Source organism: Telopea speciosissima, chromosome 11, assembly GCF_018873765.1.
Source record: "Telopea speciosissima isolate NSW1024214 ecotype Mountain lineage chromosome 11, Tspe_v1, whole genome shotgun sequence".
Lineage (NCBI taxonomy): Eukaryota > Viridiplantae > Streptophyta > Magnoliopsida > Proteales > Proteaceae > Telopea > Telopea speciosissima.
The window spans coordinates 27,034,642-27,059,224 of NC_057926.1; the positions used below are offsets into that span (position 1 = coordinate 27,034,642).

General features: G+C 39.9%; 1 protein-coding gene across 2 annotated transcripts in view; it reads right to left on the minus strand.

The window, feature by feature from the left end:
- LOC122646148 overlaps positions 1 to 24,583 on the minus strand; it is a 62,098-nt gene that overhangs the window by 23,076 nt on the left and 14,439 nt on the right. For both annotated transcript variants that reach the window (XM_043839641.1, XM_043839642.1), the window contains exons 10-12: positions 21,022 to 21,080; positions 20,427 to 20,551; positions 19,792 to 20,255 (exon numbers count right to left, since the gene is read on the minus strand). In XM_043839641.1, coding sequence (XP_043695576.1) covers positions 19,792 to 20,255; positions 20,427 to 20,551; positions 21,022 to 21,080 — 648 coding nt within the window. The remainder of the gene's footprint in view (positions 1 to 19,791; positions 20,256 to 20,426; positions 20,552 to 21,021; positions 21,081 to 24,583) is intronic.

The window sequence follows — 24,583 nt, forward strand, 5'->3', positions numbered from 1 at the left end:
TGTATCGAGTGTATCGATATGTATCGATCGATACGTGTCGATATGATACAATACGGTCGATACGTATCGATACTCTCGATACTGATGAAATATTAGAATGGAGAGAATGACTTGTATCAATGTGACACAAGCCAGCTTTATTTATATTAGAATAGAGGAACATTTCAGAATAAGGTACAAGACCAAAACACCCTTATGACAGTTCTATCCTCGTACCCATATTACAACACTCCCCCTCAAGTTGGTGCATATATCTATCATGCCCAACTTGCTAACAATAGAAACAAACAACTTAGGACTCAATCCTTTAGTCAGAACTTCTGCAAGCTGATCATCTGAAGGAACGAAAGTAATGCACATCTGACCACTATCAAGTTTCTCCTTGATAAAGTGACGATCTATCTCCACATGCTTTGTTCGATCATGATGAACAGGATTATGAGCTATGCTGATCGCGGATTTGCTATCTAAGTACAACCACATAGGCATCTCAACCTCAATTCCAAGATCTTGCAATAAACCTTAGAGCCAAAGGGCCTCACATGTACCCTGGGCCATAGCCCGAAACTCGGCCTCTGCACTAGAACAAGCCACAACAGTTTGCTTCCCGCTTCTCCAGGTGCCAAGATTCCCCCCCCCCCGACATAAGTGCAGTAGCCAAAAGTGGAATGCCTGTCATCAGGTGATCCAGCCCAATCTGCATCTGTATATGTCTCAATTTTCATGTGACCATAGGGAGAAATAGAAATTCCTTTTCCTGGAGCAGCTTTCAAATACCTCAAAATTCTGTAGACAGTAGGGCTGCAACAGGGTCGAATTGGGCCGGGCTTTTTAAAACCCTAGCCCAACCCTGAGTCCCCTTAGTTGGGCCCAGGCCCGCCCTGACCCTAACCCTGAACCTGACGGGCCAAGCCTAGCCCAAGCCCGCCCTGATCTTGGCCCTGCAATAAATAAATTAAAATAATAAGTGTTGAACCTAAGACCTCCAGGTAGCAATTGGTTTTTATGCACCCCAAACTACCAAGTACACTAGGGACTTGTTTATATATAATAACTTATATTTTTTAATAAATAAAGAATTTTCTACATGGCCAAAATTCAAGGTCAAAATCAAGGTCGGGTTGAGCCCGAGGTCTCAACCCTGACTCAAAGCTAGGAATTTCTGGCCCTAACCCGCCCTCAGGGCCAGAAATCTTAGCCCAAGCCCTGTTCGGGCTCAGGGCGGGCCAGGGCGGGTTCGAGCTGACAAGGCCAAACTTGCAACCCTAGTAGACAGCATCCAAGTGTGTAGAATAGGGGTCATGCATGTACTGGCTCACCAGACTACTGCAAAGGCAATGTCTGGAATAGTGTGGGACAAGTAAATCAAACGTCCTACCAGTCGCTGGTACTGCTCCCTATTCACAGGTTCTCCTTCCTTTAACCGAAGGTGACAATTAGGTTCAACAAGGGTGTCTGCCATGGTTCAAGAACTCGCGAGATCTCGCCGAGATCTTGCCAAGTTTCTCGGTTTTTCAAAACTCGAGTCGAGATCACATACGCATTATAAAAGCGCAATTTCTCGGAGAGATCTCAGCGAGATCTCGGTATCGTCTCGGCCCAGCCAAATGAGTTCAATTTCCTGATTTTTTTTAGTTATAAAAATGCAATTTCTCGCCGAGATCTCAGCGAGATCTTGCCGAGATCTCAGCGAGATCTTGCCGAGATCTCGGTATGTGTATGGATATGGGTTTTGAGACTTTGGACCCATTTTTTGTGCCCATTTGACCCATCTAACAAAACAACATAAACTAAGCTATGAACAGAACTCGAAAATCTTGCTGAGTAGGTTGTTTTAAACTTTTAGTACGACTCGTCGGCTTCCAACCTATAGTCCAAAGTGAAACTCATATTTGGACTTGTTTTTTGGGAAATCTGGGCATGCCATTGTGTTTAAATGGCCTGAAATAGGCTGAATACCAAGTTTCAAACCCAAAATATATGTAAAACCCACAGAGTTAGGGGTCCGAGTCAAAAAAAAAAAATTGCAGCAACTCGCCGAGATCTCGACTCGTCTTGGTTTCCGGCTGGGCCGAGATGCCACCGAGACCCGAGTTTTAGAACCTTGGTGTCTGCTGGCTTGCACCCCAACATACCTGTCTCAGACAATATATCCGATGCGTACTTTCTTTGAGATAATGAGATTCCTTTGTTGAAGTAAGCAACATCAATACCCAAGAAGCACCTAAGCATCCCTAGGTCTTTGATCTCAAACTCAGTGCCCAGAAATTTTTTTAAAGAGTCAATCTCCTCCTAGCTGCTCCCAGTGATGACTATCATCAACATATAGTATCAATATATTCACATGTTTGGTAGTCCTCCTAATAAATAGCGTATGATCTGCATTGCTCTGCTTAAATCCAATGGAGACCATTGCTTTATGAAACCTACCAAACCATGCCTGAGGAGACTCCTTCAACCCATAAAGAGCTCGATTGAACTTACACACCTTTCCCTGAGTCTTTGGAGAATCAAATCCTAGTAGAATATCCATGTAGACCTCCTCAGTCAACTCATCATGCAAGAATGCAATCTTTACATCAAGTTGAAATAAGTTTCATCCTTGATTTACTGCATAAGACAGGAGAACCTCACAGTGTTCATCTTAGCCACTGGAGGAAACATCTCCTGATAGTCAATTTCATGTCTGGGTGAAGCCTCTAGCAACCAGCCTGGCTTTGTACATACTAATTTTACCGTTGTCTGGCTTTTTAAATGTATCGATACGTATTGATATGTCTCGATACACATGCCGTTTTTCACATTTTACACCAAACACTAACCAGACAGCTTGCCTGGAGCGGAAAAAACCATTTCCAGCCAAGGAGAAAACCTAGAAAATTGGATTTGAAGCCATTTTTTTGCCCAAATCTCTTGGGGGCTTCCATTCTATAGTGAAAAACAATTCTAATAGTGGTGGAATTACATCATTTGAAGCATCCAACAACCTAAAATCGAGATTAAAGGAGTTCTTGAAGGGAAAGTTAGGTTTTTTTCAAAAAAAAACTTGATCTTTTGCTTCAAATCTTGCATTTTAGTTCCTTTTTTTTGCTATGATTCAAGGAGAATAGGTTCAACTAACTATTAGATGCATGCTTTGTATACATTTGCAAAGATTTGAACTCAAATCTACCATTTTTCACCCAAAAACGAAAATGGCTCCCAAAATTTTTTTTCTTTAATTTCTTCCAAAAATTAGAACCTATGTTTATATGTATAATACATGTACTACATTATGTACAGATCTATCACCTTGAATGAAGATTATATTTTTACTCTATAATCTGTAATTTTTATTTTTATTTTTTTGCTATTTTCTGGAATTATAAAATACTTACAAAAATGAAAAAATAAAGTATTTTTTCATCTTTATTCTTTCATTATAGTTTGATTAAATGTCCCAATGGCTGAAATGCATGACAAAACTTAGATTGATATTATTTGTATCATAATGTACAATATTATGTCATTTTTAATTTTTGAAAATTGAAATAATTTGAAACTAATTGTGGAAAATAATAAAAAAATGATTAAAGTTTGTTTAATATACTTTGCTAAGTACATGCAATGCATGAAATGCATCTCATAGTCATATAGACATATACTTTACTTTTCTACCAAAAAAGACATAAACTTAACTTGTTTAAGTTGTTGATGTTTGGATTTTAATATACTTCAATACTTACGTAGTTATCTAATTATCCTTGGTGTTTAGGACGATGCCGCGACAATAAGACATTGGGTGGTCTTATTGTACCAAAACAAACAACAGATTGCATACAATGTGCAACTTTTGTGACACTCAGCATCTTGGAGGTGGGGTAACTCGGCAAAAACAACACATGCCAAGAGGATATGGAAATGTTGCCAAGTGTACAAAGTGCCCTGTAGAGTTAAGCAAGGCAATGCAACAACACCTAAGAAATACGAAAATGAAATCCACTCAAGCACAAGAGGATGAGGATGTTTTGGTAGAAAATTTGATGGAAGATTTCAAAGATTATGAAGGATCAGATAAGGAAGCGGAGGAGGACCCAGAGTTGGCATGGGCGATGCGACATGAAGCAAGAGAGAAACAATGGAGAGCTGAGCAATTGGTAAGAAGTCAATCAGCTCAACCCCAACATCAGGGCCTTGAAGAAGTTGGTGTTGGCTCTTCTTGTCGTCCATATGTAGGTAAGGGTAAGGAGCCTGCTGACCTGTGTCAAGGGAATGTTTGACCGGTTTACTAAGAGTGGTAAGGGTAAGAGAAAGAAGAGCCTATATATCCGAGACAAGGATCCTAATGTCTATAGACCGAGAGATGATGGCCAACAGAGGATTGAAGAAAGCTTTCAGGCTTTTAGCCCAAAGCATTGAGTAAAACGATAGGTAAAGCAATCTCCAGATGGTTCTACAGTTTCATGATTCCACCACACAAGGCCAAAAATCCCCCTTCAAAGCTATGGTAAAGGAGATTCAGTATTGTGGGAAAAATGTTAAGCCACCCACGTCTTATGAGGTTGTTGGGCCTTACTTGGATGATATTGTGCAACAGGTGCATGAGTATATTGAGAGGTTCATGGAGAAGTGGCATTTATATAGAGTGACCATCATGTGTGATGGTGGAATAGACCGACAAGATTATTCATCATCAATTTCCTTGTACATTGTGACGGTAGGATGATCTTCCACAAGTCAGCCAATGCATCTAATAAAATCAAAGATGACCATTACTTGTATAAGTTAATGGATGCAGTTGTGGAGGAGCTAGGAGAAGATAATGTTGTCCAGATAGTAATTGAGAATACAGCAAATTTCAAAAAGGTCAGTCAGTTGCTTATGTTAAAGATGAAGCATCTATTTTGGACACCATGTGCAACTCATTGTATAGATCTGAAGTTCAAGGACATAGGAGAATTACCAAAGATCCAACGGGTGGTTGCTAATGCAAGATCATCAACTTTATTTATAATCACTATTAGGTTTTGGCATTGATGAGGAGGTACACAAAAGGGGATTTAGTGAGGCCTGCAACCACAAGATTTGCAACAAATTATATTGCAATTATGCAAGGTCTGAAATTGGGAGATATGTTCAAGACCTTATCACCTCCTCAAGGTTTTGGGACATGATGTGCCGACTTGATAATATTATGATGCCACTCTTTTGTCTTCTTAGACAAGTTGATGGGGATAAGGAGCAGACCATCGGTAAGACGGTAGAGGCCATGGAATTAGTTAAGAAGATACAAGATAATAACCCAACATCAAATAAGAAGTATTTGAAAATTATAAATGAGTGATGGAAAAGATGCTCATTCCAGATGTTCATCGGGCAGTATCAATGCAATATTATTCCTTAGATATGATTCCTCAATAGAGGAGTATTTAAATTCAGATTACAAAAGATGAAAGTATACAAGGAAACTGTGGAATTCCGTGAATACTGGCCTGTCAATGAGACAGAGGCCAAGCCTTTATTTATAACTTCAGAATATTACAAATATGGAATGATTTACTCAATCCTTACCTACCACACCTGCCACACCTAACATACCTAATACATTTAACATGTGCATAATGAACCTAGACACTATAGGTACAAGGACAATATTACCCTTGAACCTATATTACAACACTCCCCCTCAAGTTAGTGCATACATATCAAACATGCCCAACTTACTAACGGTAGGAAAGAACAATTTTGTATTGGTTCCTTTGGTAAGGATATCAGCTAACTGTTCATTAGACTGAATAAACGGAATACAAATAACTCCTTGTTCCAACTTCTCTTTGATGAAGTGCCGGTCAATCTCAACATGTTTGGTCCGACCATGTTGGACTAGGTTGTGAACAATGTAGATTGCTGACTTGCTGTCACAGTAGAGTCGCATAGGAAGATCAGTACTCATTCCCAAGTCTTGAAGAAGCCCCTTGAGCCAAAGGAGCTCACAAATACCCTGTGCCATAGCTCGGAATTCAGCTTCAGCACTAGATCGGGCCACAATAGCTTGTTTTTTGCTTCTCCAAGTAGTCAGAATACCTCCAACAAATGTGCAATATCAAGATGTGGACTTCCTATCATCAAGACTATTGGCCCAATCTGCATCAGTGTACGCCTCTATCCGGAGATGGCCGTGTGGAGAGAACAATACTCCTTTCCCCGGAGCTGACTTGAGGTAACGGAGAATTTTGTATGCTGCTTCCAAGTGAGAAGAGTGAGGATCATGCATGTATTGGCTGACAAGGCTTACAGCAAAGGTGATGTCTGGCAGGGTATGTGAGAGATAAATCATTTGACCCACTAACCTCTGATAGCTGCCTTTGTCCACTGGCTCACCTTCCTTACTCTTCAAATGTGTATTGGGCTCCAGAGGGGTATCTGTTGGTTTACACCCAAGCATCCCTGTTTCTTTCAATAAATCCAAGGTATATTTCCTTTGAGAGAGAGATATGCCCCTAGCTGAATAAGCAACCTCAATCCCAAGGAAGTACCTCAATCTGCCCAAATCCTTGACTTCAAACTTCGTGCCCAAATAAGCTTTCAGCTTCTTAATCTCATGTGCATCACTGCCTGTAATTGCTATGTCATCAACATAGACAATCAAAAGGGTAACTTGCTGTCCCACTCTCTCAACAAACAATGTGTGGTCTGCATTACTTTGCTTATACCCATATGCGATCATAGCTTTGTGGAATCGGCCAACCCAAGCCCTTGGCGACTGCTTCAGACCATACAGGGCCTTCTTTAACTTGCACACTTTCCCTTGAGTCTCTAAAGAGGTAAAACCCGAGGGTACCTCCATGTAGACATCTTCTTCCAAGTCTCCGTGTAGGAAGGCATTCTTCACATCGAGTTGTTGAAGTTCCCATCCTTGATTTACAGCACAAGAAATGATGACCAGTACAGTATTCATCTTCGCTACAGGAGCAAAAGTCTCTTGATAATCGATTCCTTGGGTTTGAGTGAACCCTTTGGCGACTAATCTCGCCTTGTTTCTCTCCACAGAACCATCAGCATTGTGCTTCACAACAAAGGCCCATTTACAACCAACAGGCATCTTCCCATGTGGACAACTTACCAAATCCCAGGTCTGATTTTTCGCAAGGGCAAGCATTTCTTCATTCATTGCCTCCTTCCATTTTGGTTCGGCTATTGCTTCCTGCCAAGTGTTAGGTATAGGACAAAGAGGCTATGAAAGCATGAAAGGCAGGAGTTAGAGAGTTGTAGGACACAAAGTTTGAGATAGGATGTTGAGTGCAACTTCATTTTTGTTTGCGAACAGCAATGGGTAAATCAAGACTAGGATCAAGAGTGGGCTTACCCGAAGTATGACTACAAGCAGGATTTGGAGTAGGAACAAATGCCGATTGCGTAGGTGGTGTAGCAGTGGTGGTTTCTTTCTCTTTGTACCGAGGACCATCTATAGGAAAATCAGTTCCCCGAGTGTATTTCTGTTTCACTAGTCTCTCCCCCTGCACCGGTTGCAAAATCTGTCCCACTTCTTGTTCTTGACTTGTAACTCCGTCCTCTAGTTCAATAGAAACATCTTCAATGGTTGGTATCTCAACATCTAAATGAGCAATCAGCGGGACCTCTTCATTACTTGGAGTCTCCCCCTGCAGAGGTACTGACGGTGGAAAGTAAGCCTCCGACTCCCGAAAGACAACATCCATAGTAACCAACACCTTTCTGGTAAGAGGATGGTAGCATTTATAGCCCTTCTGAGTGGGAGAGTAACTAAGAAAAATGCACCGTAATCCTCTGGGATCGAGCTTACCATGGACGTGGTGATTGCGTGCAAACACAACACAGCCAAACACTTTTGGGGGCACCACAAAGCTGGATTTGCCAACCAACATCTCCAAGGGACAGCGGCCACCCAAGACACGAGATGGAAGTCGATTGATGAGGTAAGCGGTCCTAAGCACGGCATCACCCCAGAAACGAGGAGGAACAGACATGGTGAACATAAGTGAACGAGCTACCTCTAGTAGATGTCTATTCTTGCGTTCAACCACTCCATTTTAAGCGGGAGTGTCAACACAAGAAGTCTGGTGTATGATCCCATGGCCGTCTAAATAGGAACGGAAAGCACCATCCATATACTCCTTGCCATTATCTGAGCGAAGAATCTTCACCTTGGCATTGAACTGGGTCTGGACCATTTTGTGGAATAACATAAAACAATTGAACACATCACTCTTGCTATGCATCAAATATACCCAAGTTGTCCGGCTAAAACAATCGATAAACGTCACAAACCATCGAAACCCAGAGGTTGAAACACAACGGGCAGGGCCCCAAACATCAGAATGAATTAAACCAAAAGGAGTCAAACTTCTGTTGTCTGAAATAGGAAAAATACTCCGAGTTTGCTTTGCCAAAGTGCAATCATCACAAGAAAAGTTGTGTTCATTACATTGTTTTACCAGACTAGGAAATAAAGTATATAAAACCCCAATCAGAGGATGGCCCAAACGACGATGCCATTTATTTAACTCGAGCAAAGCAGAATCAAAACTAGAAGATGCCGGCTGGGATGTCAATGCTGTCTGGGAACGGTCAAGCACGTACAGACCACCAACCACCTTACCACATGCAATCGTACTGTCCATTTCTAAATCCTGAAACAAACAATGAGTTGGAAAAAATATTACTTTGCAGTTCAAATCCTTAGTCAAACTATTAATGGACAGCAAGTTAGTAGTAAACTTAGGAACATGTAAAACAGAGGAAAGAGTGATAGAGGAGGAGCACTGAACGGATCCCTTCCTAAAAATAGAAGAAAGAGATCCATCCGCAACCCGAACCTTTGATTGGCCTGAAAGAGGAGTATATGTAGTAAAAATAAAGGAGGAACCTGCCATATGGTCGGTTGCTCCAGAGTCAATAACCCAAGAGTCAGGCATGACCGAGGTGCAATTCCCACCAAAACAAATACCTGTGGAAGAAGGTGCAGGGGAAGAAGCAGGTAGAGACAAAGCCGAAGCCGCCATGGAAGGAGATACAGATGCTGAAGAAGATGTGTCTAGGCGATTCATCATATCCCACAGATTGTGCAACTCAACCATCACAGAGGAAAGAGACTGTTCAGATGGTTCTTCAGTGGCAACCTGATTAGCACGAGAGGAACTAGGCCGATTAGAATTCCCTCTTCCACGCCCACGAGTATCCGCAGGACGACCATAAAGCTTCCAACATAGGTCCTTAGTGTGCCAGTCCTTCCCATAATGATCGCATTTAATAGGCGGGCGATCACTAAATGGCCGATCAGTAGGAGGAGGACGAGAGGAATTCCCACGGGAAGATTGAGAACCAGAAACAAGCGCTGACCGTTCCTGAGTGACAGGATGAACCATGGCAGTGCGCCTCGTGTCCTCAGCCGAAAGTATGGCATAGGCCTGCTCCAAAAAGGGAAGAGGATCCCGATTTAAAACATTGGACCTGATATTACAAAGATTACATAAAATAATAGATTGACATCTTAACCAAGATTGTGGAGAGACTTCTATTCCAAGATAAAATCGATATCACATGTGATATAGATTACCTAAAACAGAAGAAGAGTTGTAAATAGAATGTAAAACCGATCGAGAGAGAACCATATCCTCAATACACCCCCTTAAGGTGGAGAATTGGGCAACCGAATCTTCACCTTGTCTCTCAAGAATTCAAAATGAGCGGTAGAGAGAGCCTTAGTAAACATGTCGGGCAATTGATCATGAGTGGAAATGAATTGAACTTGAAGCTGTTTCTTAGCCACACGATCACGAACAAAGTGGAAGTCACCCTCAACGAGTTTTGTGCGAGCATGAAACACCGGATTAGCGAAGAGATAAGTGGCACCTATATTGTCGCACCATAACACGGGAGATCCATGAAGAGGGAAGCCGAGTTCTAAAAACAAAGATTCTAACCAAATCAATTCCGCAGAAGCATCGGCCAAAGCCTTGTATATGGCCTCTGTGAAGGAACGCGCAACGGTTCTTTGCTTCTACGATGTTTAAGAAACAAGATTTAGTCCAAGGAAAATTGCAAAACCACCTGTGGATTTGCAATCATTACCATCGCCTGCCCAATCAGCATCCGTGAAAACTTGTAGGCGATGAGAGGGGGAATGCTCCAAGAGAAGCCCATGACTGTGTGTACTCATGAGGTAGCGTAGAATGCGCTTGACAAGCTACCAATGATTGATGGAGGGTGCATGCATATACTGGCAGACCCAATTAACAGCGAAGGCCACGTCCGGGCGTGTGAGAGTAACATATTGTAGGGCCCCAACAATAGACCTATATTCCATTGGGTTATCATAGAGAGCACCCCCTGAGTTCGAATCCTTAATTGTGGGCATAAGCGTCTTGACTGGTTTACAATCAACCATATCAGTACGCCGCAAGAGATCAGAGATGTAACGGGACTGAGTTAATAGAAGACCATGGCTGTGAGGTTTGACCTCAATCCCCAAGAAAAAATGTAGAGGACCAAGGTTTAATGGAGAACTCGCCGGATAATTTTTGCAGAAGAATAGGGACAGCAGAAGCAGCACTACTAGTCACAAGTATGTCATCCATATAGACCAATACATAGCAGACATGAGAGCCAGTGCGCCGGATAAATAAAGAGGTATCGGTCTTTGAACCAATAAAGCCAAGGTGAGTAAGGAACGTGGATAGACGATGAAACCATACTCAAGGAGCTTGTTTAAGGCCATATAACGAGCGATGAAATCTGTAGACATGAGAAGGATGATTAGAATCAACAAAACCCTAGGCTTGTGACATATATACCTCCACAGAGGCTGAATACAAGGCTATGGCCGATACTTTTACGGAATTGATTTGGTTAGAATCTTTGTTTTTGGAACTCAGCTTTCCTCTTCATGGATCTCCAGTGTTATGGTGCGACAATATAGGCGCCGCTTATCTCTCCGCCAATCCGATGTTTCAAGCTCGCACAAAACACGTTGAGGTTGACTTCCACTTTGTTCGTGATCGTGTGGCCAAGAAACAGTTTCAAGTTCAATTCATTTCCACTCATGATCAATTGGCCAACATAATTACCAAGACTCTCTACTGCTCGTTTTGAATTCTTAAGAGAAGTTGAAGATTTGGTTGCCCGATTCTCCACCTTGAGGGGGTGTATTAAGGATATGATTCTCTCTCAATCGGTGTACATTCCATGTACAACTCTTCTTCTGTTTTAGGTAATCTATATCACATGTGGAAAATATGATCACATGTGATATCAATTTTATCTTCGAATAGAAGTCTCTCCACATTCTTGGTTAAGATGTCAATCTATTATTCGATGTAATCTTTGTTTCCTTATACTTTCATCTCTTGTAATTTGTATTTAAATACTCCTCTATTGAGGAATCATATCTAAGGAATAATATTGCATTGATATGGATTACCTAAAACAGAAGAAGAGTTGTACATGGAATGTACAACCGATCGAGAGAGAATCATATCCTTAATAGGCAGGTAATCTTATAACTCATCCTTATGTAGATGACTTTATTTTTATTTTAAACACTTACTAAGTTACTATTTATTTATTAGTATTCTAGGTTTCTAACCATCAATTACAAACCATGTGCCGCATATTATTTGAATTCGGATACTCAATACAACAGTAATATAGGGTGTAGACCGGATCTATTGGAAGCCCTAAAGAGAGTTGTCAACAGATTGGAGCCAGATGTGGCCAAAGCCACACTTGCCATGGAAGAAGTTAATAATATATTGGTTGTATAAAAGATTGAGACCAAGAATATATCAAAGAACAATTTCAGTGGTGAACTAATATTTTAATACCTCTCTAGGCTAAGTATTTTCGGGAGGCCACTCGTGGTTTTGTTGATAGAATGACTATCCATGCTAGAAGCACATAACGTCCAGGTACGCTAGGTTTAATAATTTATTATGTTATTTAAAATTTGTTTCAAACTTTTGTCTTTTAATATTTCATTTATTATTGTGCAGCTAATTGGTGGCTCAATTATGAGAATTCGGGTGTTATCCCTAATGGCATCCTCTAGTGGCTGCGAACGTAACTGGAGTACATTTAGGTTGACACACACCAAACCCCACGATCGTATCAGTTATTCGAAGTTGGAGAAGTTAGTCTATGTCCATTACAATATGAAGTTGAAGCTGAAATATTTAGAGTTGGAAAGAGAAGGGGATGAAGTAGATGTCAACCCAATCGACATCAACCACCTACTTGACGAAGAAGATCCAGTTCGAGCATGGATAGAGGACATCGATAAGGTATTGGTGATGGATCAGTTAACTGAGGATCGCCAGACAACCACATCTGATCCAATCACAGAGAACATTATTCGACAATTTGATGATGATACACCATCACAAGAACAAGATCCTAATGTTGAAGAGGATGTCAGTAGCCCTGATGAAGATTTAATTAGGAGGACAAGGTCAAGTCATCCGTATGGAGGAACTCAACATGATCTTTATGATGGTGGTGGCCGTGGGGCTTCACAATATTATGCTAGGATGCAGGTCACACGTGAGGGAGGATACACACATGCTACCCAAGATACTGATCACTGTGGTTGCCCACAGACTTACAGTTGGAAGGGCAAGCGTTCCCACAATACATATGATAGTGATGTGCTTATGAGTGGCATGGAGTCACTTAGCATTAGTTCAGATCATGCTGGTGCTTCATCAGGCCATGGGCATTATGCGTCAGGTTCTTCTTCGGGCTATGGACATGAAGCTTCTGTAGGTATGGAAGTTACGGATACGGTGAGGCACAACCAACCTAGTGCTTTAACGACATTAGCCACTCCAGAACAGTACACGCGATTTTACTATGAGTGGGAGAGACACTACCATCAGTATTTCGACTAGGGGTAGTATTGTGCTTATGTTTGGTCAGTACACAACATCATCCTAGTCGCTCCTATTCTTGAAGACCCTTACAGACATGAGTTTGATCCACCCCGACATTCTTCATGACAATAGAGTGACTCTACATGTAAGAAATCTCATCTTTTAAACTTTTATAACAATTTTGAAGTGTCGCACTTGTCTGGTTATACATTATTCACAATTCTTAGTGTATATGCATGATATATGACATATATTGTTTGTTTATATTGTTTTTTGTGTCCAAAAGTGTATCTCCATGTGTATTTTGATCATTTACATGCGTTTCTGCACCGATACGATACGTCTCTTAAAATCGCCTGAACGATACGAAACCCGATAGCGATACTTTAATCCTTGCTTAGGATTACTAAGGAAATAAAACATTTACAGGATGAAACTATTTCCTAAGTTGATCTTCAAGGGTTCCTTAAATTTTGATCTTTAACTTCAACACATCAACCCTCAACAGCTTTGGCCTTACTGAAGTGAAGCTTGAGTAACGTAAGACCAGTTCTCAACTAGATCACTAAGGACTAATCTTACAGTAGGATCACTTTATAATGATTTCAGCAGGCTACAACATATAAACCAGCACCAGGAACTAACAGTACACCTAATCAGCAAGGTGTTTCAACTCTTAAAAATCTTGACAACCTATAACAGTAGTACAGTGCTACGGGATGAAGTCTCCCCATAGTGGAAACAAAGCACCATCAGTTCTGGCCTAACGGCTGGACAGAAAACCCCAAGTTCCAGAATTAGTACCTAAGTTGCTTGGATGAGACTGATATCCCAATCGAAGGTAGACCTCTTAGGGCTGAATAACTCCTCAAAAATTCAGCCAAGTCTGATGGCTGGATTAGTATCAGATTTAGAAAGCAAACTGGAAAAAAAATATATATATATATATATATTAGTAACTCACAGAACTAGCATTACTTGCCATCAGATGGGGCTGCAATTACAAAGGAAGGGCCTTTGAAGGGTATAACAATGACAAAATTTGGGCTGAAGTTGATGGCCTGATCTGGAGTTTCAAAGTTTCGAAGTTCCTCTGTAAATCACCAGAACAGTTGAGCCGCAAGATGTGGATGAATCTCCAAGGTCTGTTTCAGTTGCTATAGGATAGTCTTCTATGAAGAAAACAGCAATACAACAATGACAACAGACCCTCAGGTGTCTCTCAGATGTTTTACAACTGCAGAATAATCAAAATAGAAACAAGAAGAATCGATGGGAAGAAGAAGAGGAAGAATATTTTTTTTTTTTGGGGAGGTGGGTGTGGATATGACCAAGGCCTCTGACCTAGGGCCTTGGTCAGCCTCTCCCTTCCTAGGTCTCACAGTTCACCATATTTCACAGATCTCATGGTTTACAAACCAAACTTTTCTTTTTCAACCAAATCGTGGGGACTGTAATGCAATCCCTATCTTTATTAATAATCCCAAAACAATTCGCTCTTGCTTAGGGAATAAAATCCATTACAAGATATCATTTATGAAAAATAGAAACTAACCAACGTTCACATCTAATTTTAATTACAGAAAATAGACACTAAAATCAAATAAAATCTTCTTTAAGGAGTCCTTCCCACGTGAATCAATAACTATTCCAAAAATATCTCCACACAATCAATAATGGGACCCACAAATCTGTTATATTCCTACTGGTCAATGACAGAATAGGGCATGGTACATGGGCCTAAATTATTTCAGAATATGGGCCCACAAATACTGGCTCGTTGGGGAAAATTCTGGACAGGCTGCTGGTGTGGCTGGTTCTTCCCCCCGATCTACATCAATCCCCCCCGGCTTAGGAAAAACTTGACCATGAGTTTTAGACAATTGAGGGATCTACTTCGCATGATGATTGTCTAGTTTAAGGCCATAGCAATACTCCGTCAGTTCCTTGAAGTTACGAATGTAATCTTGAAGCCGAGGAGTCTGTTCTTCAAGATACTATAGTGGGATGGCAAACTGATGCAGCTAGGACTCTCAGTTGGGCCAAGTCAGTGCTGTATCTGCTCTAAATTCTGGGTTTATTCAAACCCAAATCGAGTAACCTATACTAGCCCATTCTCCCACATCGATCAGCTTTAATTGGACAAAGATGTTTTCCAGATTTATTTCCATATTTCCCAGATTTCCTTTCTGGTTAAGGAAGAGATAAGATCAGATCGTGTGGGCCCCATGGCCAGCTACTGTTAAAGACCAATGCTTTTGCCTGGAAGGATGTTAGGTAGATTAGTCTTTGTTTCTAATTAGGATTTTATTCAGTTATTTGATGTAATTAGAGTTGGAGATAATTTAGAATTATTTTATTTATTGCAGTTAGGACTAAAGATGAGGTATCTACTATCTACCCAGATTTGGTGGGCCCATGACTTCTTGCATGGAGTACTTAGAATCCAAGAAGGTTCGCTGCCTAGCGTAGTGTTTAGAAGTTCATTATTTTAGTTATGTTCTAGAGTAGGAATAGGAGACACCAAGAAGGCGACAAGTCATTGCCTAGGCGACCAAGGCGACACCAGAATTTAAGGCGTGACAAAGGCGCCTTGACAACTATGGTACTGATACTCATCGATACATCAAGTTTAGGGGTTGAAAAAAACAATCCTCAGGGTAATAGAGGCTCCATCTCCAGGAAGAGGAGAAATCCAAAAAATTGCAGATGAGGAAATCAGCAGCTATCGATCTCAAGTGTTGTTTACAACATTGATGAATGAGGTTTGATGAAGGGCAGCATCTAGATCAGAAAATCACCTCATTAGAGCTGCCCTAAAAGGGATGGAGAGAAGCAAGGAGAAACGATAGAAGAGAAGAACAATGGAGGGGAAGTTCTGAAAACCTAGATCAGAGAATTTGGCTATGATGCCATGTTAACAAAACAAAATATGAGAGAAAGCTTGAATCATCGAACTGATCAACCAAGCCATATATTTATAATATGAAAGATTACATCATAGAGACAAAAATACCTCTAGCTATAGCCGACTTAACTAGGCAGTACAAACACTTAAATATAAAGCAGTAAAAAGACCACCGTGGACGGTATTCTGGTGTACATTATTCAACAATGCTTATTTTATTGGCGATTATATGTGGCTGATCGTGATTGAAGATTAACTTATTAGGATCTTATTTTTCGGTGCTCTTGCTTATAAGATTTGTTGAGATGTCCGTCCTTTGAGATGCTGACTATTGATCGTTATTTGTTCACGTGTAATGCTACACGTGAGGGGGAGATTGAAGATGTCTGATGTCTACTGCAAGCAGTTTTATCTGAGACTTTTTTACGTGTTTAGAGCTCAGGAGTGAGTCTAATTGGGACTACGGAATGAGTTGCGATTGTTATTGGAGTGCCTTCCTCAAGATAGGCTTTTGTGTAGCCATTGGAGCTGCACTTTTATGAGATTTTGTGTAGTCACTGGAGCTGCACTTTTATGGGCTTTTGTGTAGCCATTGGAGTTGCACTTTATCTATCTTTGTTTGAACATGTTACTACTTGCATTTTGTTACCTTCATTGGAAGTGATGTTTGATGTAGCCGTTGGGTGCTACATTTTGTTGTCTTCCTTGGGAAGAGCTTTTGGTGTTGGCATGATACTATTGCTGATTGGATTTGTTTGGGCTGCTAGTGTTGATGGATTTATGATAATTGATTGGAGTGCTGCTTTGAGCTCGTTGGCGTCTATGACTACTACATGTGTTCAAGACTGGTGCTGCCTTTCATATCTATTCGTGTTGGTCCAAGCTGGAGCTTTCCTTTGATGTATGTATACTCTAGCTTGAGGGGGAGTGTTAAGATATGTAATATGATAGGGGGAGTCCCCTTATCGTGGTTGGTTTCCTTTATTTCTTTATGTCTTTAATTGTTAGTTTCCTAGTCTAAGTAAGCTTCTATTTAGAGTTTAGGTTTTAGGCTTAACTAGGTAAGAGTTATATTCCTTTTGTAATTCTGTTTTAGGCTTAATATAAATATATGTTGGCTGGTACAGTACATGAAACATTCTATCACAGAGCCCTTTTCTCCCATTGTTCTCTCTTCTTCCCCATCTCTTTCTATCTTCTCTCTTCTCTTTACCAGGCATTGGTTACAGGTTATGGGATTCTTTACAACTAATAAACATTGAATTTAGGTTACTGCGAACCGAGTAGCAACATCAAGATGCTATGGACAAGACAGCATCAAGTTGTTGTGAATCAGACAGTCTAAGGATGTTGTAGAGCAAATAAATCCCCCTCACGTATAGCCTAACACATGGACAAATAATAATAATAATAATCATCTTAAAGGATGTGCATCACAAAAAATCCTATAATCAAGAGTAGTTGCAAAAAATCTCCAATAAAATAATCTTAAATCTCCCCCTCACTGTAGCAAATAATCTCCATGCAAGGACTAACTATCAAAAAAATTTAAATCCCAAAGCGATGCGAACTAGGCCCACCAAAGCAAAAATATTTGTGAATATACTAGACCAATAGTAATTCTGTAAAATCTGGCCATAGTAATGGGTCACCAAAGCAAGATAATGGCAAATTTGGAGCTAATCCATGTACTCCCAATGCAATCTCATGTTTAAACCCAATTATTGGGAACACAATTACAAAGAAGTAGTGTAAATCTGGTAATTAACTATAATGTTCAAGGGCCTATTGGGTAGATAACAACAACAAACTCAGCCTTATCCCAACTTAATGGGGTCGGCTACATGGATACAAACAGACAGTAGGGAAACTGCAGTCTAAACAAAAGGAAAATGAGATGAAAAAAAGAAACAAAGAAAAATAGAAAATGAGGAAAACAACAAAGGAAGATGGAAAATGAAAGAAAAATGAGAGGTGAAAGATTAAAGAGGAAAGAACCACAGCCAAGCCAATCAAGAGAATCTGTAGATACATCAATTTCACTAGTATCATTAGTCGGCACAAGTCAAGTTTGACTGGTTCAATAAGGCCCTACCTAAACCCTCAACTCGTCCGAACTAAGCTTCCGGCTCTAAACTCATACCTGTCTTTAGAAGCGGCAACCACCGAATTCAAGTAGCTGCGAATACCTTTGTCTGTAAATACTGCATATTTGATTCCATCCATAAATCCATTTTCTTCCCATGAGTTCCAGTATTGATAAGAATTCTAGTTCTTACTGTTCATACGTTAAGCTAGATGAGGTCTACAACATGGATCCTTGCCCCCCAATAGGCTCTATTCGAGGTCATACTTGGTACAAGACCTAGACTATGCATGTCCTTCCACACAACCTCTCTTATGGTCATTTTCGGCTTGTCCCTAGCTCTTTTAGCTCCTTCAATTGGGATCATATCACTCCTCCTTACTAGGGCGTCCCTAAGCCTCCGTTGCACATGACCATACCACCTCAAATGACTCTCTCTGAGCTCGTCATTGATCGGGGCAACTCCCAAGTCTGCTCTACAACGTTCATTCCTTACTTTATCCTTCCTAGTTTTTCTACACATCCATCTTAACATCCTTATCTCTGCTACACAAAGCTTCTCAATATAACATTTTTTTAACTGCTCAACATTCTGTCTCATACATCATAGCAGGTCGAACAAAAGTCCTATAGAACTTTCCTTTAAGCTTTAAAGGAATACGTCGGTCACACAACACTCTGGACGCTCTTGGGTAGATAAAATGAGAGGAATGGCAGAACTGTAAATAACTGACCACACTTATAGGCCCTCTTGAATAATAGAACTCAATCAGGCCCAACTAATGGCAATGTCATAATTTAATAGAGGAGGGATAAGAGAATGATACTCAAAGGTTAAGGGTCTATTTGGAATTAAAGGTTATTAAAGGATGTGAGGGAGTTAATGGTAAAAGGAGGGGTAAAAATGTAAAGAGGCCTTAAAAACCTAACACACTAAATATCGTGGACTGCTTCTCCTAAAACAGTCACCCAACCAGGCAACATAAAGTTATGAGTAAAGGGGGTTTCAGACTTTCAGCCTTGCAACCAAGAAGCCAGGTGCAGACTGCAGACAACCATGATAGCAAAATTGATGGTAGCAAGCACTCGATTCCACATCAGCAATTGAAGTGAGTGTGTGCTCTACACTTCTTCAATCGATACCACCAGCAGCCAGCAGCCAGCAACCAGCAGAAGAACCATCAAATCTAGAAGATCAAACCAGCCGAAGATAATCTTCGATTCAACCAGTTTAGGGTTTTCAGCAATACAAGAAAATCCATCTCAAGCAGTAGCAAATCAGTAAATCAGACAACCCGTTGATGTAAATTAGCAGATTTGGTTTCTCCTTCAGAAAATTTCAATGTAGCAGAACCTCTTCACAATCGCAGGTATGATTTTCATACAAAGTTATCTTCATCGAAACCCATACGAAACTCTAGTCTTCTTCTTCTTCTTCTATGAACTAGGGTTTCACCACAAACCAGAGATTTATCCGACTCTCAAAATAGCTACTGATTACAGCTCTGATACCATTTGACAATCCAGGATCTGTAACCAGTAACCGGAATAGAGAGAGAGAAGAGAAGGTTGTGCTATAGACCAGAATAGGATCTATCGTCTAGCCCTTGGCTGTTTATATAATAAGCAATAAAGAGTTACAATAGGAAAGGAACTCCTTACTTAACTAAGCCTAAACATAACAAGAAACTATCAAGTATCAACTAACTTAGAAGCTAACAATACTACTCAACCAACAAATAATAACCCCATGGTATAGAGGTACACCCTGTTTAAAATATTCCTTCTTGCTCCATCCAAAGGTACAAGTAATTCACATAAAAATGAGTTCCTGAAAGGTAACAAAGAAATGAATTTTCCAAACAGAGTGAAGGTAACCACAAAATGTAATTTATTGGCATTACCTAACTCACCTGCCATCAGAACTGCCAGTAACTAAGAGAACCCGAGAATTTGAAGCATCCTTGGCAAATTTTCCCCAGCTGATTGCCGTGACCCATGAAGTATGAACCTGAAGGAGTCCAACCAGCAACACATCAAGAGCAAACCTGCCACGCTCAACAGAGTAGATTTCCGGCTCATGGATTCTCCAGAAAGATACTTTACCAGACTTCCCACCAACTGCCAGTATTGCAAAGTCACTGGACAAACCATGTGGAGGATGCACACCAATTTTGGATGATGCATGCAACACTGGGGACCAGGCTACAACAAGTGATGATAACATTGCACTGCGAGAAGCATATTGTCCTGCAGTTATTAGTGGGAGAGTGCTGTTTTGTCTCATCTCCTTGTTAGATTTCCTTTCACGTCCACGTGTACAAAGAGTTTGACGTATATTGCTTTTTCTAAGATTCTCAATACTGATCTGTGTTACCTAGAGAGGAAGAACATAGGAAGAGTTACAAGAAAAAATTTTAATAAGAATGGTTGATGGATCCACAACCACGTGTAAATTTAATTAATTCAATACATTTGGATATTCAATATAGTTATATGCTACAATCAGAGAAGAAGAGATAGTGTGCCAAGCCAGGGGAACACATACCTCAGTCAATTCCATATCGCCCGGCTGAATCTTTACAACAATTACTTGCCAAGATTTTAGCCCACCGTTCCAAACTGGTGCCAATCTAACAGTAGTAGCATCTAAGATGATGGTGTCACTATCACCTGTGATTCAGAAATAGTCCACCAACATAAAACACCACACTTATATGGCATAAAATAAGATATGTGCAGTGTGCCAAAATTCAATGAACAAATCCAGAAGAACAGGTGAGAACTGTATTACTAAAAAAATTTAAAAAAAAAAAAAAACAAAACTCTTCAAAATGCTAGAGATTCTGACTTGTAGTTTTTAAACTAGCAAGCAAGAGTCAGCAAATGCTGACTGAAATGAAAAAAAGTGATTTAAACAGCACAGGAAACCATACAATCTACATCCTGTCAATGAGAAATGTAACAGGATAAGGGCAATATAGCAAGCTCCAAGACTAGAAAAACTTGGAAATTCAAAACAACACAGCTCCAGTGACATATGGATGATTTTCCATGTACTTTACGAGAAACTTAGTCTATGGACAAAATATGGATGCCATTTTAATGTGAAATTACCCATTAAAGGTTGAAATGATACATACCAATAAGTTTCACCCGGAGGCTGTGGCCTTTAAAATCCACTAACAAGCCTTCTACCCATCTGCACATGCAAAAAGATTAGTACAGAACCTGTATATTACAATAACTAAAAAGGGAGGAAAGAAAAACAAACTGAAAAGGCTAATAGTGATTGAAGAGTAATCAACAAATGGCTCAAAGCAACTAGGAAGACTGAATAGCATGAGCTGAGAGAGCATCTGCCCCCTGTGGTTCCAGAGGTTTCAGATTGCATCACTGTATCATACTTTAAGTCCAGCTTTCCCACTCAAAAAGGACAGAGTAAGTGATGCGGAACCTGGGTCAAAATAACCTTTTGGGTTTGCTATGGGTCCACCCGGATACCAAATACCCAAGTTAGAAGGAATGAGTGACAATCTTGGAATAAACCATAACATATTAAGGGGCAATTAGATTTATTGAATGAGGGTAGACTCGGAAGGGTCTGTAAATTATGGACAAATTAGAATAAAGGAACATGGGAGGTGCAATTATGGAAGGTGGAGTGAAGTAAACAAAGAAGAAACGAATTGTAGAGAAAGAAGGCCATCTTCTTCCTCATGATTCAACAGAACCAGCAGAAGACCTGGTTCGATTTCAGGACGTATATCTCTTTCATATGAACTCCAATCAAAATGAAAATATGGGATTAGGTTCATAAGCCTTAGACCTCATGAATGCAACATCTAACAGATTAACGTCGACTGATAAATTAATAATAAATATCTGAAACTGTAATGGACGGAGTAAACAGTAAAAGCTTCAAAGAAGGGTTCAGATCTCCTAATCCCCAACTCGGATCAGCCCCAAACTCTATAGGCTAAGTCGCCCTAGGGTAGGAACCATATTCCCAGTGTTTGAGGCCAAATGGATTTGAAAATAAAGAGTTCTAACAATCCATACTCCACCTAAGATTACCGCAGGTAGTAGGGAAGAAATAATAGTAACCAGAATTGGATGAAACCAAAGAATAGAAGAAGGTAGAAGAGAGAGGGAGAGAGATCACAGGAAGGGGGGGGGGTGGAGATTTCCACACACACAACCATCCAGGCTTCCAAACAAAACTCACAATTTCATTCTTTTTCAATCTCGGTATTAATGGTGGTTACATTGTATGAAGAAAAAAAAAAAATCAAGAGACTCATATTCTAACTCTAAAACTGAAACATGACGAAACTCCTTGAAATCAAGAATTTTATTCAATAAATTACTTGCAACCACATTAAATCAAAAATCCAAGCCAACTTAACCACACCCAATGGATTGTTTAGGACATGTTTGGTTCGCTAAATCATCTGAAGGTGTATCAGATGATTCATGAATCTGAACTTAAAAAACCGTTTGGTTCAAAATGATGGTGCACCGATTCGGATTCATAATCACCGACTAATTCACATTTCCTACGTAAATTTGAATCAAAACCCATATAGGTGGATCTCACCTCGTCGAGCATTTCGTCTCCAAGGAAGCGAAGAACCATGGAAACCTCTGCAACTCACGATCTGCGATTCTCGACCAGGTAAAAAGCTCTCTTGCTCTCTCTCTCTCTCCCGATTGGGCTGATTGCTAACTATATCGTTTCCATTTCAGGTATTAGGAAGTTGAAAGGGGGTTTTAGTTTTATTCTTCTCTTCTTGAACATCTCCACTGCAAACGTGAATCGATTTTTCTCAGGTTTGGATAATCTGTGTTTCTTTTGCTGGTGAGCCTCTTAAACAAACTTTGAGTTCAGTTTATATGCCCAAGGAAAAATATTTAATTCTATTGTTGGCTTGGATTCTCTCCATGATTATCATTATGGAATTGCCGCAGTTTTCTGTATTATAGATTAACATTTTACGTGTAATGAACAAGATTGTAAGGGGAAAAGTAAGAAGGAAAATCAATATTTTACCTTAGGGTCTTCACAGTCTCATTTTATGAAATTTACACATTATCAGTCATGATGGATTTTTCTTATTTTCACTAGAGGAAACTGGTGATATAACTAAGCATTAGACACAAAGTACTCCTAGTGCTGTGACTCCTGTTGAATCACATTTATCAGATGGAACTGTAAAAGATTCTGTTCTGAGCCAGGAAAGCCCGCAAACATTGGTGACAACAGCCAAATCAAAATACAGATACTTTTGATTTATGTAATAACCACGCTTGTTCTGTACAAAAAAAATTTGCCTCCTAAATATTTTGACTCCCATTATTCAAACACATGCAAAAAGGATGAAAGAAATTTATGGCTTGAATAAAGAAAGGCTCTTATTCCAGAGGACCATACTGAAATTGTTCCACCATTTTGTGAAAGTGGAATCAATCGTGCCTCCACCAATATAATTTTCCAAACTGAATATCAATTTGGGTTGGTCTAATGTAAGACCTTTCCCATAATAAAGGCATGCAGAATATACAGTAACTCCAGTTGTTTCTAGAGTCTTATGTCGTAATATTTGCACAATTTATTACTAGCATATATCAGGCACATTACTTTCAATAAAATGAGAAATTTGATTCTTTATACTGCTGCTTCAACTTCTTCACTTATGTCTAAAACACAGGCATGAATACTACCATAAGCCAGACGTAGTAGTTGTGACCATATTTGCTAAGGGAATACCATCCAAAAATGTGGCTGTTGAATTTGGTGAACAGATTATATGTTTCTTCTTCAATCTTATACTTCATTTTTGGGTAATTGATTTTCTTTGGTTTATAGTTGGATCCTCATATCATTAAAAAGATGGGGCTAAGAAAAATCTGTTCTTCACTTGCAGCTAAGTGTTACCATTGATGTTCCTGGAGAAGATCCATATATTTCTCAAACTCGCTTGTTTGGGAAGGTACTCCTCATCATGGACTTAAGTTTTAATACTCTATTGTGGTGTTGGCTGATCATGTGAGTGCACAAATCATAGAGATGTGTAGCAATAGCCTAAGACATGGATTTATCTTTTGCTCACATTATGGAACTTTGGAGGGAAATGGCCGAGTCTTATGATAAAGGGATTTTCATGTTTAATTTCCTTGGGACCAACTTTCCCTGTTGGCATTTCTTCAAACAGTTTGTTAATCCACAATTAGAGAAGTTGTTTACTTATTGAAAAAGATTAACAACTTAAGGGTTTATTTCAGAGAGTAAAAGGGCTTCTTTGCTGTGATTATTTGCTCTTGAAATTGGGTTTGACACCTGACTAAACCACCAGAGACGTAGTAAAAGAGAGGCCTCTGTGAAATATTTACCTCAAATGGGTACAGAGTCTACAGAATACAGAGGCAGCAATAACTTGTAAGAGCAAAGAAGCAAGGACAAGTATCAAAACTACAGAAGAAATGCCCATTATTATCTAAGCTATAGGAATTTGCTAAGTCCATAAGCTGCCTTATTTAGAAGTTTGTTAGCTATATTTAGTTTTGTTCTAGGATTCTTCCTATTTCTGGGTCTTTGGTGATATGTGGTACCCATCACCCTCCATGAATAACAGCTCTAAGTTAGCTATGATAACTGAAAACCCAATTGTTTCTTCCTAGCAAGTGAGCTAGGAGCACATAAAT